The sequence below is a fragment of the Marmota marmota genome, unplaced genomic scaffold (assembly GCF_001458135.2).
Source record: "Marmota marmota marmota unplaced genomic scaffold, marMar, whole genome shotgun sequence".
Classification (NCBI taxonomy): Eukaryota; Metazoa; Chordata; class Mammalia; order Rodentia; family Sciuridae; genus Marmota; species Marmota marmota.
Window position 1 is genome coordinate 15537498 of NW_025999960.1, and position 12249 is coordinate 15549746.

A 12249-nucleotide genomic window follows, 5' to 3' on the forward strand; every position below is an offset into this window, starting at 1 on the left:
GTAGAAGGACACAACACAATGCCTTTATTTTTATGTGGTGCTGAGGCGGACGAGACTTGCGGGACTGGGTGAGGGTTGGGAGGAAATAAGTGAAGGATGAGTTTGGGTAGAAAGGTTGAGAAAGAAGAGAGAGGGTGAGAGATGAGGAGACCACAGGACTAGGGGAGAGGTAGGGACCACAGTTTCTTTTCCTGGGCTATTTGGCATGCCCCATTCCCCTCCCCCAGTCCCAGTGGTTGTTCCCTTTGGAAGCCCTGGGTGCCCCTTAGGACCGCTAGGGGACTCCTTTCCCCGCATTTGCAAAACCTTGTCTCCTGAGGTAAGGAGGGCTTCTGGCCCTCACCCTGGTGCTGCTGAAGAGCAGAGGCCTCTTGGTCCCAGCCCTGGCTCTGCCATCAGCAAACTGTAACTACTCTGTGTGACCTTGGGCAAGTCACTACCTTTCTTTAGGCCTCGGATTTCTCATTGATTAAAAAAAAAAAAAAAAAAAAAAGAAAATGGTATCCCAGATCTCTTTCAGCTCCGAAATGGAGCAGTTTTTGAGGATGAAATTAAGGCCAATGGGTTCTAGTACGTGAGGAAGCATGAAGGAGGCAAGGCCTTCAGCTGGGCTGGAGAAAATCTCCAGGGATGTGGGGGAGGGGAGACATAAAGCCTCCAAGGCTCAGCCCGCTAGCCAGGGCCTCTGGAATTCTGTTGGAGGAATGGGAGAACTGTCTTAAGAAGAGGAGGTTGAACCCTGACGCTAGAAAGACCAGGACCAGATGTAACATTCTGTTCTAAAGAGGGAGAGTGAGGAGGTGATGAGGGAGTCAAAGAAGCAAGGGAATACATTTTCTAGAAAGACCCCCCAGGCTCTTTGGAGAGTAGGAGGAACAGTAGAGCTAGTACAGGAGAGTGCCGAGTGGGAATGTCTTGGATCAGGAATGGAAAGGTTAATGCTCTATGGGGGTGGCTAAAGAAGGATAGCAGGTAGATAAACTTCAGGGTAATCAGCTGGTCTCTAGCTATTTCTTTTTCTCTCCTTGCCACCACACAATGCTGGGAATCCAATCCAAGGCTATTCATGTTAGGCAGATGCTAAACCACTGAGCTACAGCCCCAGCCCTCAGCTGTTTCTGTTTGATAACTGCTACCTCTTTCTGAGAGATGTGCCTCCCAGTCTTCATTTTTCCAACACCTCCAGGGAGGGAGAATGAGTCAGACCAGGCGGACCTTGGGATCCCTTGGCTCTCTGAGGATTTCAGGAGTGTATGAAGATTGGGGTGATATGAAAACAGGGGATGAATCTGAGAATAAGAAGTACCATCTGTAGTGCCCTCCTCCTTGCTTGGAGGCAGCTTTGTGGAGTGGTTGAAAGACAGGCTTTGGAATCAGACTGCTTGGATTCCAAACCTGCCTCTGCCATTTAATCTCTTGAAACCTTGGTCAAGTAAGTAATTTAATCTCTGAACCTCACTTTTTTACATATAAAATGGGCATAAAAACCTCTTAGATGGGGTTGTGAGGATTAAATGGAGTGTTTGGCATAGTATCTGGCCCATAATAATGCTCAGTAAAGATTATCTGCTAATGGTTGTTATTCCCATTTTCCATTCTCTCTGTCTCTTCATTTTTGTCATTTTCTCTTTTTGTTCTTTTTCCTGAGTGCTCAGTTCTAAGAATACCCTCAAATATGAATGCTGAGAATAACTGATAAATCTTTGTTGGGGGCATATCTAGGAAAGGGGTCCTTAATCTGGCCCAAGTGGACACATGATGATCATGTGTTTCTTTATTATCTCTTCCCAGCCCCTAAGTATGTTTTTATTCCAGGGAAGATGCAGGATCTGCTTCTTTCAGCTCCCATTCTTAAAACTCTTAAACTAATATCTTTTTCATAGTCTCACCTAGAAATGCAAGCAGATCCACAATTGTGCTGCCATTGCAGCAAGTGGAAGAGGGACGGGTGTTTAAGGAAAGAAAGGACATGCATAGCACAGGGGTATCTCTGGGAAGGGTGAGCTTTGGGAATTCCATAGTAATTTATATGCATTCCCTTGTTCTATCCTCTGCAGGGAACTGACCAAAATAGGCCAGTGTCTGAATTCTTGCCACAGTTATTCATCTTAAGATGAAGGTGGTCATATACAGTCAATTTTTATTATTTAGATTTTCCCATGCCAGTACTTGATTCCAGTTTGCTTTTCTTAAGCCAGAGAGACTTCTGCCAAGATACTTCTCTCTCTCTCACAATAGAGAATGTACTGGGAATTTATACAAACATACCTGGACACAATTGCAGCACACTTTTAGGTATGCAAAAATCTAATAAGGTTAGGGATGAAACTAAATTTTATCACAACACTTTGTGTACAGCGCAAGGATTAGGCACTCAAGGAATGTTTAAAAGGAGAAAACTTGATTCCTAAATGTAGGGAAATCCCCATCTGAGTGAGGAGCGAGCTAGTCCCACATTACTCAGCAAACATTCACAGAGCAGCATGTCACTGCTACAAAGTGCAGCATTTATCCCAGAGGGATACACATAGGTAGGAATGTGTGTATGTGTGGGGGATAGTATAAAGGGAACCTGAAGGAGGTGAATATTGAATCATCCTGAACAAAGAAATAGACAAAACAGAATAAAAAAAAAATACATGAAAGTAATCTAACAATTCCTATGTGAAGAGGAGGAAAGCCATTGAGTCAGGATGAGCCAAGGGTATGGGATGAGATGGGCTTTACTGAAAGGTTTGATATATATATACACACTCACACATATACATACACCACACACTTATTTATTTATTTATTTTACTTGTAGGTGGAGACAATGACCTTTTTTTTGTTTACTTTGTATGTGGTGCCAGGCGAGCGCTCTACCACGGAGCCCCAGCCCCAGCCCCAATTGAAAGGTTTTGAATGTTAGAGATTTTGTAGATTAAATTATAAGAAACTACTCTAAGAGAAAACAAAAAAAAAAATCTTGGCTCCTTGCTGATTTAACCACTTAGGTTGCAGGGGAGATTAGTGGAAAAACAGATGCTTTCTATGGCAGGAGCTGTGCTTTTAAGGAAGACAGGCTAGAGGGCAGTCCTGGTTCTCCCTAACTAGTCATGGGACCTTGGATATTACTCTCCCTTTTCTTTTTCATATGAAAAGAGAGGACTACCTTGAGTAGTCCTCTCTGCTGAAGTCCCTTCCACCTCTGACATTCTTGTGTTCCCTCAATAACTCCTAGGCCTTACCAATGATCCCTGCTATTTGGTGGAAAGACCATTCAGTTGTTAAGCCAATTAATATTAGCACCTACCCCTGTCCCTCAGGGTTTTGGGTGGGGACTACAGACATCATATCTCATTAATTTCTTTTTTTTCTTTTCTTTTTTCTTTTTTTTTTTTTAAATTTTGGGACAGGTTCTTGCTAAGTTGCTTAAGACCTCACTAAATTGGTGAGGCCACCCTAGAACTTTTGATCCTACTGTTTCACTTTCCCAAGTTAATGGGATTGATGTGCACTTAGCATATTTCATTGATTCTAAGACTCAATATTTTTGAAGTCAGGATGTGTCTGAAAGTCAATGGGTTATCATAATAGGCAGCATTTCTTTTTTATTAGTGTCATATAAGATACTAGTACCATCAAAATTGCCCAAATAACTAAATTTCCAATGGACAGTTGCTAAAGGGAAGGCATATGGTATTCAATGAGTATATAAATAAGGGCTCTGATTAGTATAGTAGGTTAGTAAAGGCTTTCCCAGGAAATGGCTATCAAGGGGGATGGCACAGTGTGAAGTGTATCTAGGTAAGTTGGTAGTGTTGTCCCAGCTACAGGTAAGATCCCTGAGGTGGGCGAACTAAGAAGTAAATATGGTTGAGTATGGTGAGCACAGACCTGGACATGGATGAGGCTGACAGTGTGATTGGCAATAGACCTCTTATAACCTCACAGGCCCTGAGCTAGGTAAGACCTAAAAATGGTTATCTGGAAGGTTAGGTTCCTAAGGCAGCTTGAGGTGGGAGAGAGATACAGAAAATCAAATTGCTTCCCATGTTGGATAGTTTCTGACATCCATGCTGAGGAAAGTTTGAAGGGGTAAGTACAGGGCTAAAGTAGCTGAATACAGAAAAGGTGAGTCAGACTGGAGTAGCTTAGCTCATTTCATTCTCTTCTTAGGACATGGTAAAGGATAGATATTTGCTAAAAGAAGAGATCAGAAAGCATTTTTTAAAAATATTTTTTAGTTATAGGTGGACACAATATTTTTATTTTTTTATGTGGTATTGAGGATCAAACCCAGTGCCTCACATGTGTGAGGCAAGTGCTCTGCCACTTAGCCACAACCCCAGCCCTAGAAAGCATTTTAAATGTGAGCCTTTTAGCATAGGTAGTGGTGAGGTTGCTTCTGTTTATCCAACTACCACCTTTCCCTAGAGCTCTCCAACTTTCAAGTGGAGAGGAAGGAAGATAGGCCTTTTAGCTGTACCTCCAAACCTTAGTTCACTCAAAAATGTTTTGAATGGGTCATATAGTCCTATGATCGCATATTCAAAAAGTACAAAAAGCAGGCTGGGGTTGTGGCTCAGTGGTAGAGTGCTCACCTAGTATGTGTAAGGCCCTGGGTTCAATCTTTAGCACCCCATAAAAGTAAATAAATAAAATAAAGGTAGTATGTCCAAGTACAATTAAAAAAAAAATTTAATACAAAAAGGCATACATTGAAAAGTCTTCCTTCCACCTCTTTCCTCCTTCCACCATTGTCTTATGTGTCACCCTTTATTGCTTATATACAAATGATAAAACTTTAGTGTACCTTTCCTTTTTCCACTTGTAATACATCTTAGAGATTGGTCTGTAAGGAGACAGTTGAGTGTGTTCTTTATAACTGCATAGTATTCCATTTTACATTGTGTTTGGTTTCTTGGTTCATTACTATTGGATATTTAGACTGATTATGATTTTCTATTTTTATGACTAATACTGAAATGAAAATCATGTGTACATATTATTTTGGCCATGTGCAGCTTTAAGTATAGGATGTCATTTTAGAATATTAAGGTTCTGTATAGAGAAGATTTGTTGTATTATTTGTTCTTTCATTCATTCAGTATTTATCGAGTACATATTATGTGCCAGACACTGTGTTGGCTACCAGGAATCCAGCTTTCAACAAATCAGATGTGATCCCGCCCTCATGGAATGTTATTACTCTCTAGTGGGGAAAACACCTATGCCAGCAAACATAATAAAAAATCAAGGATACTAAAAAAGGGGGGATCAGAATAAATTGGAAGGAATTACTTTAAATATAGTCAGGAAGCCTTCTTGGAATAATGATATTTAAGCCGAGAACTAAAGGGTGGGATGTGGTTTGCCATTAGGTGTAGAACAGGGAGATTTAGGCTGTTCATAGACTTTATCCACAGTGAGATGAGTTCAGGATTTATAAAAGAAAGGTGTCTATCAGATAGGGTATGGGGATGGTACAAAGAGATAAAGTTATTGATTGGAATTGAAAGATGGCCAAAGCAGAAGACTGAAGATGAGATTAGTTAGGGGAGGAAGCTGGAGTGAAAAGAGGTGTGTTAGACTAGAACTGTAAAAGGCTGACAACTGTTTGTGTTTAGAGAACTTTGGATTGACTCTCTAACTGGGTTAATGGAAGTAGAGGAATAGAAAAAGAGGCCGCTGCCTTGAGAGAGGCCTTGCCACTGGCAGGAAAATGGTTAAAAGCCATGGGAAAAGCTGGATGCCTATAGTGGAGTCTTCTCTCTTTTCTGTGGCTTTAGCAAAATGGAAACTCCCAAAATAAAGATGACATTGAAGGTCTCAGCCAGCTGGCTCTAGACTGGCACAGAAAAAACAGACCTTCCCAGGACTCAGAACTTGGGGTGGGTAGGAATTTGGGCTTGGAGACCCCATCTGAACTTTGTGTTCCTTTTTCAACTTTACCCTTTCTGCTTCCCTTCCGCAAAAGCCCATCTCTCTGCCCATCCTGGGTCCTATGACTTTTCTCTCCCTCAACAGTCGGTTCCCGATTCTGGTCCCCGGCCCCCAGCAGCGCCTGCCCCCTTCCCACCGGGGCCCCCCATGATGCCACCACCCTTCGTAAGTTTTATGTGTTTCCCTGGGCTTGGCTTTTCCAGCCTGCACCCTCAACTCCCCAGCCCTTGCCACTGCTGCATCGCCAGCACGGTTCTCCTGTAATGCACCTTTTTGCTGCCCTTGGAAGAGGGGTGGTTTTGTCTGGGCATTGGGGTGGGGAGAGCTACTGTTAAGCTCTAGTCCGAAAAGGTGACAGTTCCCCCTTTGTCCTTTTGTCCCTGGGACACACTGGGGCTGGAAGTAGAAGTGGAAGAGAAAAGACTCCGTTAGAGTGAGTGCAGGGTGGGTCTGTCTTTCTCTTTCACTACTCCTTACCTGTGCTCTTTTTAAAAAAGCCACAGAATTTGGGCTGGAATTGCATTGGTAGAGTCAGAGAAAAAGGGGAGGCAGAAGAACTGGGGATGGCTGCCTTTCGCCCTTTACACGAGAGGCTTCTTGGGGAGCAGTGCTGAAGGGTTATAGCCTTCCCCCAGTCTGGTGCTGTTTCAGTTCCCTTTCCTTTTCCTGCCTCTTAGGAAGCTGTGTGCTTGCCTGTTAAACCCAGAGAACTCCCCAGTTACCTGTCTTTCTCAGTGGTGAGGAGGGAGGCAGTTTCATGCCTTGTGCTTCTCAAATGAAAGCCTTGGAATACCTCCAAGCCAGGGTGGAGGGCTGGGTGGACAACAGGTGGATGCTTCCTGATGGGTCTTCTCTGTCCCTAGCAAGGCAGTGTTCCTCTGTTCAATATTTCTTCCTTTCCTCACTTCCAGATGCCCCCTCCAGGGATCCCCCCACCCTTTCCTCCGATGGGGCTCCCACCCATGAGTCAGAGACCACCAGCCATCCCCCCCATGCCACCTGGCATCTTGCCCCCAATGCTTCCACCGATGGGGGCACCACCACCACTCACACAGGTAATTGTCTCCCTCCAGAGGGCCTCAGGAAACCCTGTTTGTTTAATTGGGGGTGGAAATGAGAGGTACTCAGACTTCAGAAACTGGGAAGAGAACGATCTTTGATCCAGGCCCATGTGGATTTGTCTGCTGAATGACTGAGACAACTCTTAGGAAAGGTGAAAACCCAGAACCTGAGGATTGCCTGGGCCACCTCAGTGGGATCTGTTAGGACCCCCAACTGAAAGGGACACTATCCACCTGCCCTAACCTCAGTGGCTGGTTTTATACCCATAGATACCAGGAATGGTACCTCCGATGATGCCAGGAATGCTGATGCCAGCAGTGCCTGTCACTGCCGCGGTAAGCTCTAGGGGCTGGCAAGAAGCAGGCTGTACCCTGCAATTCTGTGGGTCTGACTTGGAGTACAAGGGCGTGGACTCCACTTCTTTCCCTCTTCTTATATCCACCCTGGTCCCCAGCAGCATTCCCCATGCTGGAATCTTCCTCCCCAGCTGCGTACTCAGCAATTCTAGTTTCCCGATCGTCCCCAAAGGCATATATATTCTTTGTTACCTCCGTGCACACACAGCACCTTTCAGGAGCACACTCATACCAGACACTTCTTTCCATCACATGGCCATGCACTGTGGACACACTAATACAGTCCTTTCTTCACATGCTCTTTGCTTCTGGAGGAGGCAGTGGCACCCAGGGATCTCGCTAAACCTTCTTGTGCTCAGTATAGTAGAGTCTGAGTGGGATATAGAATTTGGCATCTACTTTGAAGAGATGGGCCTCAGGAGTTGAAGTTGACTCAAAATACTCTGACTTGAGGACAATGAAGAAAGGAGCTGTTGTGCAATTCCCCCTGGGATCTGAGAGCCATGGCCCTGGCAGGAGGGAGGGGATCTGTTAGGGAGGAGAAATCCCTGGGAGCAGGACACACAGATCCTGGCCTGGCCTGCTTCTCCATCCCCCATGGCCTGGGTCCTGGGGGCCACTGGGCTTGGCCCCAACCCTTCCCCCTCCTCTTTCTTCGGCAGACGGCTCCGGGTGCGGACACCGCCAGCTGTGAGTCTTCTGGGGGCCTGCTCCCCCCAGGCTCGGAGGTTGGGGGGTATAGGGGAGAGGGGCCATGGACTGGAACCCACCCTGGATCATGCCTGTTGGGATGCCAGGGAGCCTGGGATGTTGATGGGACCAGGGAGATATTTACTGGGGATGGAATAAGGGAGGATAAGTGGGGATAAGATGGGGGTTTAAACAAAAACTTAGTACATTTCCTTTGGCTTCTTTTCTAGCTGCTGTGGCTGGGACAGGCCCTCCGGTGAGTTTCTAGCTTGAGTCTCTGGGTAGGAAAGCTGAAAATGGGAGGTTGGTATTTAAATCTTTGGGGTGAGAAGAAGAGGCTTTGGGAAAGGAGCCTTGACCACCATTCTGTGCCCCCCTCCTCCCAGAGGGCCCTATGGAGTGAGCATGTGGCCCCTGATGGGCGCATCTACTACTACAATGCTGATGACAAGCAGTCCGTGTGGGAGAAGCCCAGCGTGCTCAAGTCCAAGGCGGAGGTCCTGAGTGGGGCTTTGTGGCCCTTCCTTTCAGCTGCCCTGACCCTTCCAAGTCCTTTCCCTGAATCTCTGACTAATTATAATTAGAGGTCCCAAGCTGCCTGGCCCACCCCCATGCTCCCTAGAAATACCTCCCTAGGATCTTAGGAAGTCCATGTTCCCCCATTTGAGCCAGGTTAGATGGTAGCTCAAGACTACTGTGTCCTCTATTCACTGGGTCTTATTAGCTCCCTTGTGACCAGAGAGCTCCCCAGCCTACTGATATCCTTTGACCCATCCTCTTGCAGCTGCTGCTGTCTCAGTGTCCCTGGAAAGAGTACAAGTCAGACACAGGCAAACCTTACTACTATAATAACCAGAGTCAGGAGTCCTGCTGGACCCGGCCCAAGGACCTGGATGACCTGGAGGGTGAGGGGTCCTGGGTGGAAGGGGAGGTCTGGGCAAGGTGGTGGGGGTCCTTTGCTACTCTGACTGTGTTCTTTTCCCATTGCAGCTCTAGTCAAACAAGAGGCTGCAGGGTGAGTGACTCACCCACCTATCCATTCATACTTGGGAGGTGGGAATGAATTCTGCAGTATCCCTACTCTGTGAGAGGAATCAGCTCTTAGTCTCCTTGTGAGGTCATTTGCTCTGGCCCCAGTCCTTCCCAGAGTAAAGATGCCAGCAAGCACCTGCCCTTCTCTATCCCTGCTCTGCTCCAACACCACTATTTTGGCTTATCTACAGAAAAATGCAACAGCCGCAGACACCACAGCCACAGCCACCTCAGCCTCAGCCTGACCCCCCACCTGCACCTCCTGGCCCCACTCCAATGCCCAAGGGCCTCCTGGAACCTGAGCCAGGTGGGAGTGAAGATTGTGATGTGTCGGAGGCTGCCCAGCCCCTGGAGCAGGGGTTTCTGCAGCAGCCAGAGGAGGGCCCCAGCAGGTGAGGGCTGCCCCCAACAGCATTCCAGATGTTAGCCTCAGGCTTTTATCGTGGTGCATTCTTCATTCTCTGCCAGGCCTCTTGGGAGGGGTATAAAGATCTGGGCAATGACCTCTGAAGGGAAGAAAGTGGCTACTGTGGGAAGCAAGGAGGGTAAAATGTTGCTGAGAGTACAGCACACTGAAAGCAGTGAGGGCTGGGTACCCTGTGGCTGAGTCCCCTCTGCCCCCCAGTTCTGCTGGACAGCATCAGCTAACACAGCAAGAGGAGGAGGAATCCAAGCCAGAACCAGAGAGGTCTGGCCTCAGTTGGAGCAACCGAGAGAAGGCAAAGCAGGCATTCAAGGAACTGCTGAGGGACAAGGTGCTGAGGGTGGGGCTCCTGGAGGAAGACCTGGAAGGAGGAATCTGGAGGTGGGCAGGCCCCATGACCCCTACTTACTCTATTCCAGGCTGTCCCCTCCAATGCCTCATGGGAACAGGCCATGAAGATGGTAGTCACAGATCCCCGATACAGGTAGGCCTGGGCAGAGGGAGCCAGGCCATGTTCGTGAGAGCAGCCAGACCAGGAATTCCCTGAGAAGCCCCAACTCAAGATCAGGCTCAAGGGGTCTGGAGTTAGGAAAGTGACAGACCAGATTGGAGAGCAAGGGGAGGAAAAGCTAGGACAAGAAAATGGAAAGGTATCTGACATGAGACATTCAATAAATGCTTATTGGATTAAATTGAATCGAATTGAATTAATTGGGGAAAGAAGGACCTGAGTAGGGCAGAGGTCTGATAGCAACTTGAGAACACCAAAGCAAAAGGGCCTAGTGTTAGCAGTGTCTGGGGGTTGTGTCTCTTCCCCTTATTACCTCACTCCTGCCCATATCCCTCACATCTGTAGGCTGAGCCCTTACATGCCCTGCCCCCCATTCAGCTCTGTGGAGACCCCCAGTGTCCTATGATCCTACTTTGTGGGCTATAGAGGATGGTTCAAGCAGACTCTTTTGTTTCCACTCCATTCTTGCCATTTGTACCCTAGTGCCTTGCCCAAACTAAGTGAGAAAAAGCAGGCATTCAATGCTTACAAGGCACAGCGGGAGAAGGAGGAGAAGGAAGAGGCCCGGCTAAGGGCCAAGGAGGCCAAGCAGACCTTACAGCATTTCCTGGAACAGCATGAACGCATGACCTCCACCACCCGCTACCGGTTAGGGGGCTGGGCTGGGCTGGGGCTTGGGAACCCGGAGAACACAAAGGCTCAGTGATCTGCTCTCTGCCTATCTACTCACAGCCCATGTGCTCCACAGGCGGGCAGAACAGACCTTTGGGGAACTGGAGGTCTGGGCTGTGGTCCCGGAGAGGGATCGAAAAGAGGTTTATGATGATGTCCTCTTCTTCCTGGCCAAGAAGGAGAAGGTAAATGGTCATTGGGCCAGATCCTTCAGACCCAATAATATCTTGGACCTTCCTTGTCTTTGCTCTTTTATGGACTCTGGCCATTTATTTCTCTACTCCCCAATGTCCCAGCTCCTGACTTGGAAGCTGATGTGACACTTATATGTCCCCCCATTTCTGCCCTGAGCCTGTAGTCTTGGGTCTGGGAGGGCGAGGAGGAATTGGACAGGTTGGTTCCTCCCCTACCTGGGGACATGAAAGTCTAGTCCTCCTCCTAGGGTTCTTGAGATACTCCCTTTCCCGAATTCTCCTCTGCCAGGCCCACTTGGGTAGCTCTGGCTTGCCTAGCCTCATCTTGATCCTGTGGCTCCCCAGGAACAGGCCAAGCAGCTCCGGCGCCGAAATATTCAGGCCCTGAAGAGCATCCTGGATGGAATGAGTAGTGTCAACTTCCAGACCACATGGTCCCAGGCACAACAATACCTCATGGATAACCCCAGTTTTGCTCAGGACCATCAGCTGCAAAGTAAGCTTGAGTCTCCACTCCCACCTGACCCTTCCCCTTTTTACATGACTTGGGATCCCAGAGCTTGCCTCATACCACCACTCCGTTGCACCTCCTGCTCATTCTAGAAGTCTCCAATACTCAAGTCACTAGATATCCTCTCCCTCCCTCTGGAGTTCACTGTTGGCCTGGACATTGTGTGTTCTTGGAGGAAGAGCTCTGGGATATAGGAATCAGTGTTCTTTTCCTCTATATCTGTATCTCCTCCTCTCTGCCTCCCTTTCCTGGAGATGATGATCATATTTGTAGTTTATGTGACTGTAGTCTTAAATTGTCATAGCATCAGGGCATTAACTGGTCACGGATGCTACAATAAACAGTTGCTGACCTGTGATCACTGATGATATGACAAATTATTTTCGGAAGTTACATCAAAGCCTGATTGACTTTGCTTCCCTATGATGTGAAACCTCAGATCCTGAGAAAACGGGTTTCATGGGATGGCTTCTAGTAACTCACACCAGAAATCACATCAGGGCTGAAAACTTGCTGATTTTTTTCTAATGCAATGAATGATCTCCCTCAAGAACTGCCGTTGAAGTAGCTACTCCCACAGAATCCTTTTCTCTGCTTTCCCCACTAACCTGAGTGTCCCCAGTACCCACAGGAACATCAACCTTGAGACACTGGGTACTGAATCTGAGAGGGTATCCTGCTAGTATGGCACCTGCTGAGCCTCCTTCCTACCTATAGACATGGACAAGGAAGATGCCCTGATCTGCTTTGAAGAGCACATCCGAGCTTTGGAGAGGGAGGAGGAGGAAGAGCGGGAACGGGCCCGACTTCGGGAACGGCGCCAGCAGCGCAAGAACCGGGAGGCTTTCCAGGTATTTTTGCTGCCCTTG

The 12249-nt window shown here is 47.4% G+C and overlaps 2 protein-coding genes across 21 annotated transcripts in view; one reads left to right on the top strand and one right to left on the bottom strand.

Moving 5' to 3' along the window:
- The window catches only part of Prpf40b (pre-mRNA processing factor 40 homolog B), a 108083-nt gene that overhangs the window by 55072 nt on the left and 40762 nt on the right, over positions 1-12249 (top strand). For 2 of the 20 annotated variants that reach the window (XM_048802678.1, XM_048802671.1), the window contains exons 1-17: positions 77-1432; positions 6013-6093; positions 6606-6665; positions 6840-6983; positions 7260-7325; positions 8009-8036; positions 8267-8292; positions 8423-8533; positions 8821-8941; positions 9027-9051; positions 9260-9460; positions 9694-9823; positions 9912-9976; positions 10487-10651; positions 10752-10860; positions 11215-11365; positions 12098-12231. In XM_048802678.1, the coding sequence (XP_048658635.1) occupies positions 6076-6093; positions 6606-6665; positions 6840-6983; positions 7260-7325; positions 8009-8036; positions 8267-8292; positions 8423-8533; positions 8821-8941; positions 9027-9051; positions 9260-9460; positions 9694-9823; positions 9912-9976; positions 10487-10651; positions 10752-10860; positions 11215-11365; positions 12098-12231 (1554 nt within the window). In that variant the 5' untranslated portion in view covers positions 77-1432; positions 6013-6075. Of the gene's footprint in view, positions 1-74; positions 1433-5846; positions 6094-6605; positions 6666-6839; positions 6984-7259; positions 7326-8008; positions 8037-8266; positions 8293-8422; positions 8534-8820; positions 8942-9026; positions 9052-9259; positions 9461-9693; positions 9824-9911; positions 9977-10486; positions 10652-10751; positions 10861-11214; positions 11366-12097; positions 12232-12249 lie in introns of those variants that run through there. The other 18 variants (XM_048802684.1, XM_048802685.1, XM_015493324.2 and 15 more) reach the window with 15 other exon arrangements.
- The window catches only part of Fmnl3 (formin like 3), a 69656-nt gene continuing 63793 nt past the window's right edge, over positions 6387-12249 (bottom strand). The window contains exons 24-25 of the mRNA XM_048802668.1: positions 11441-11445; positions 6387-6397 (exon numbers count right to left, since the gene is read on the bottom strand). The gene's annotated coding sequence lies outside the window, so the exon portion shown is untranslated. The remainder of the gene's footprint in view (positions 6398-11440; positions 11446-12249) is intronic.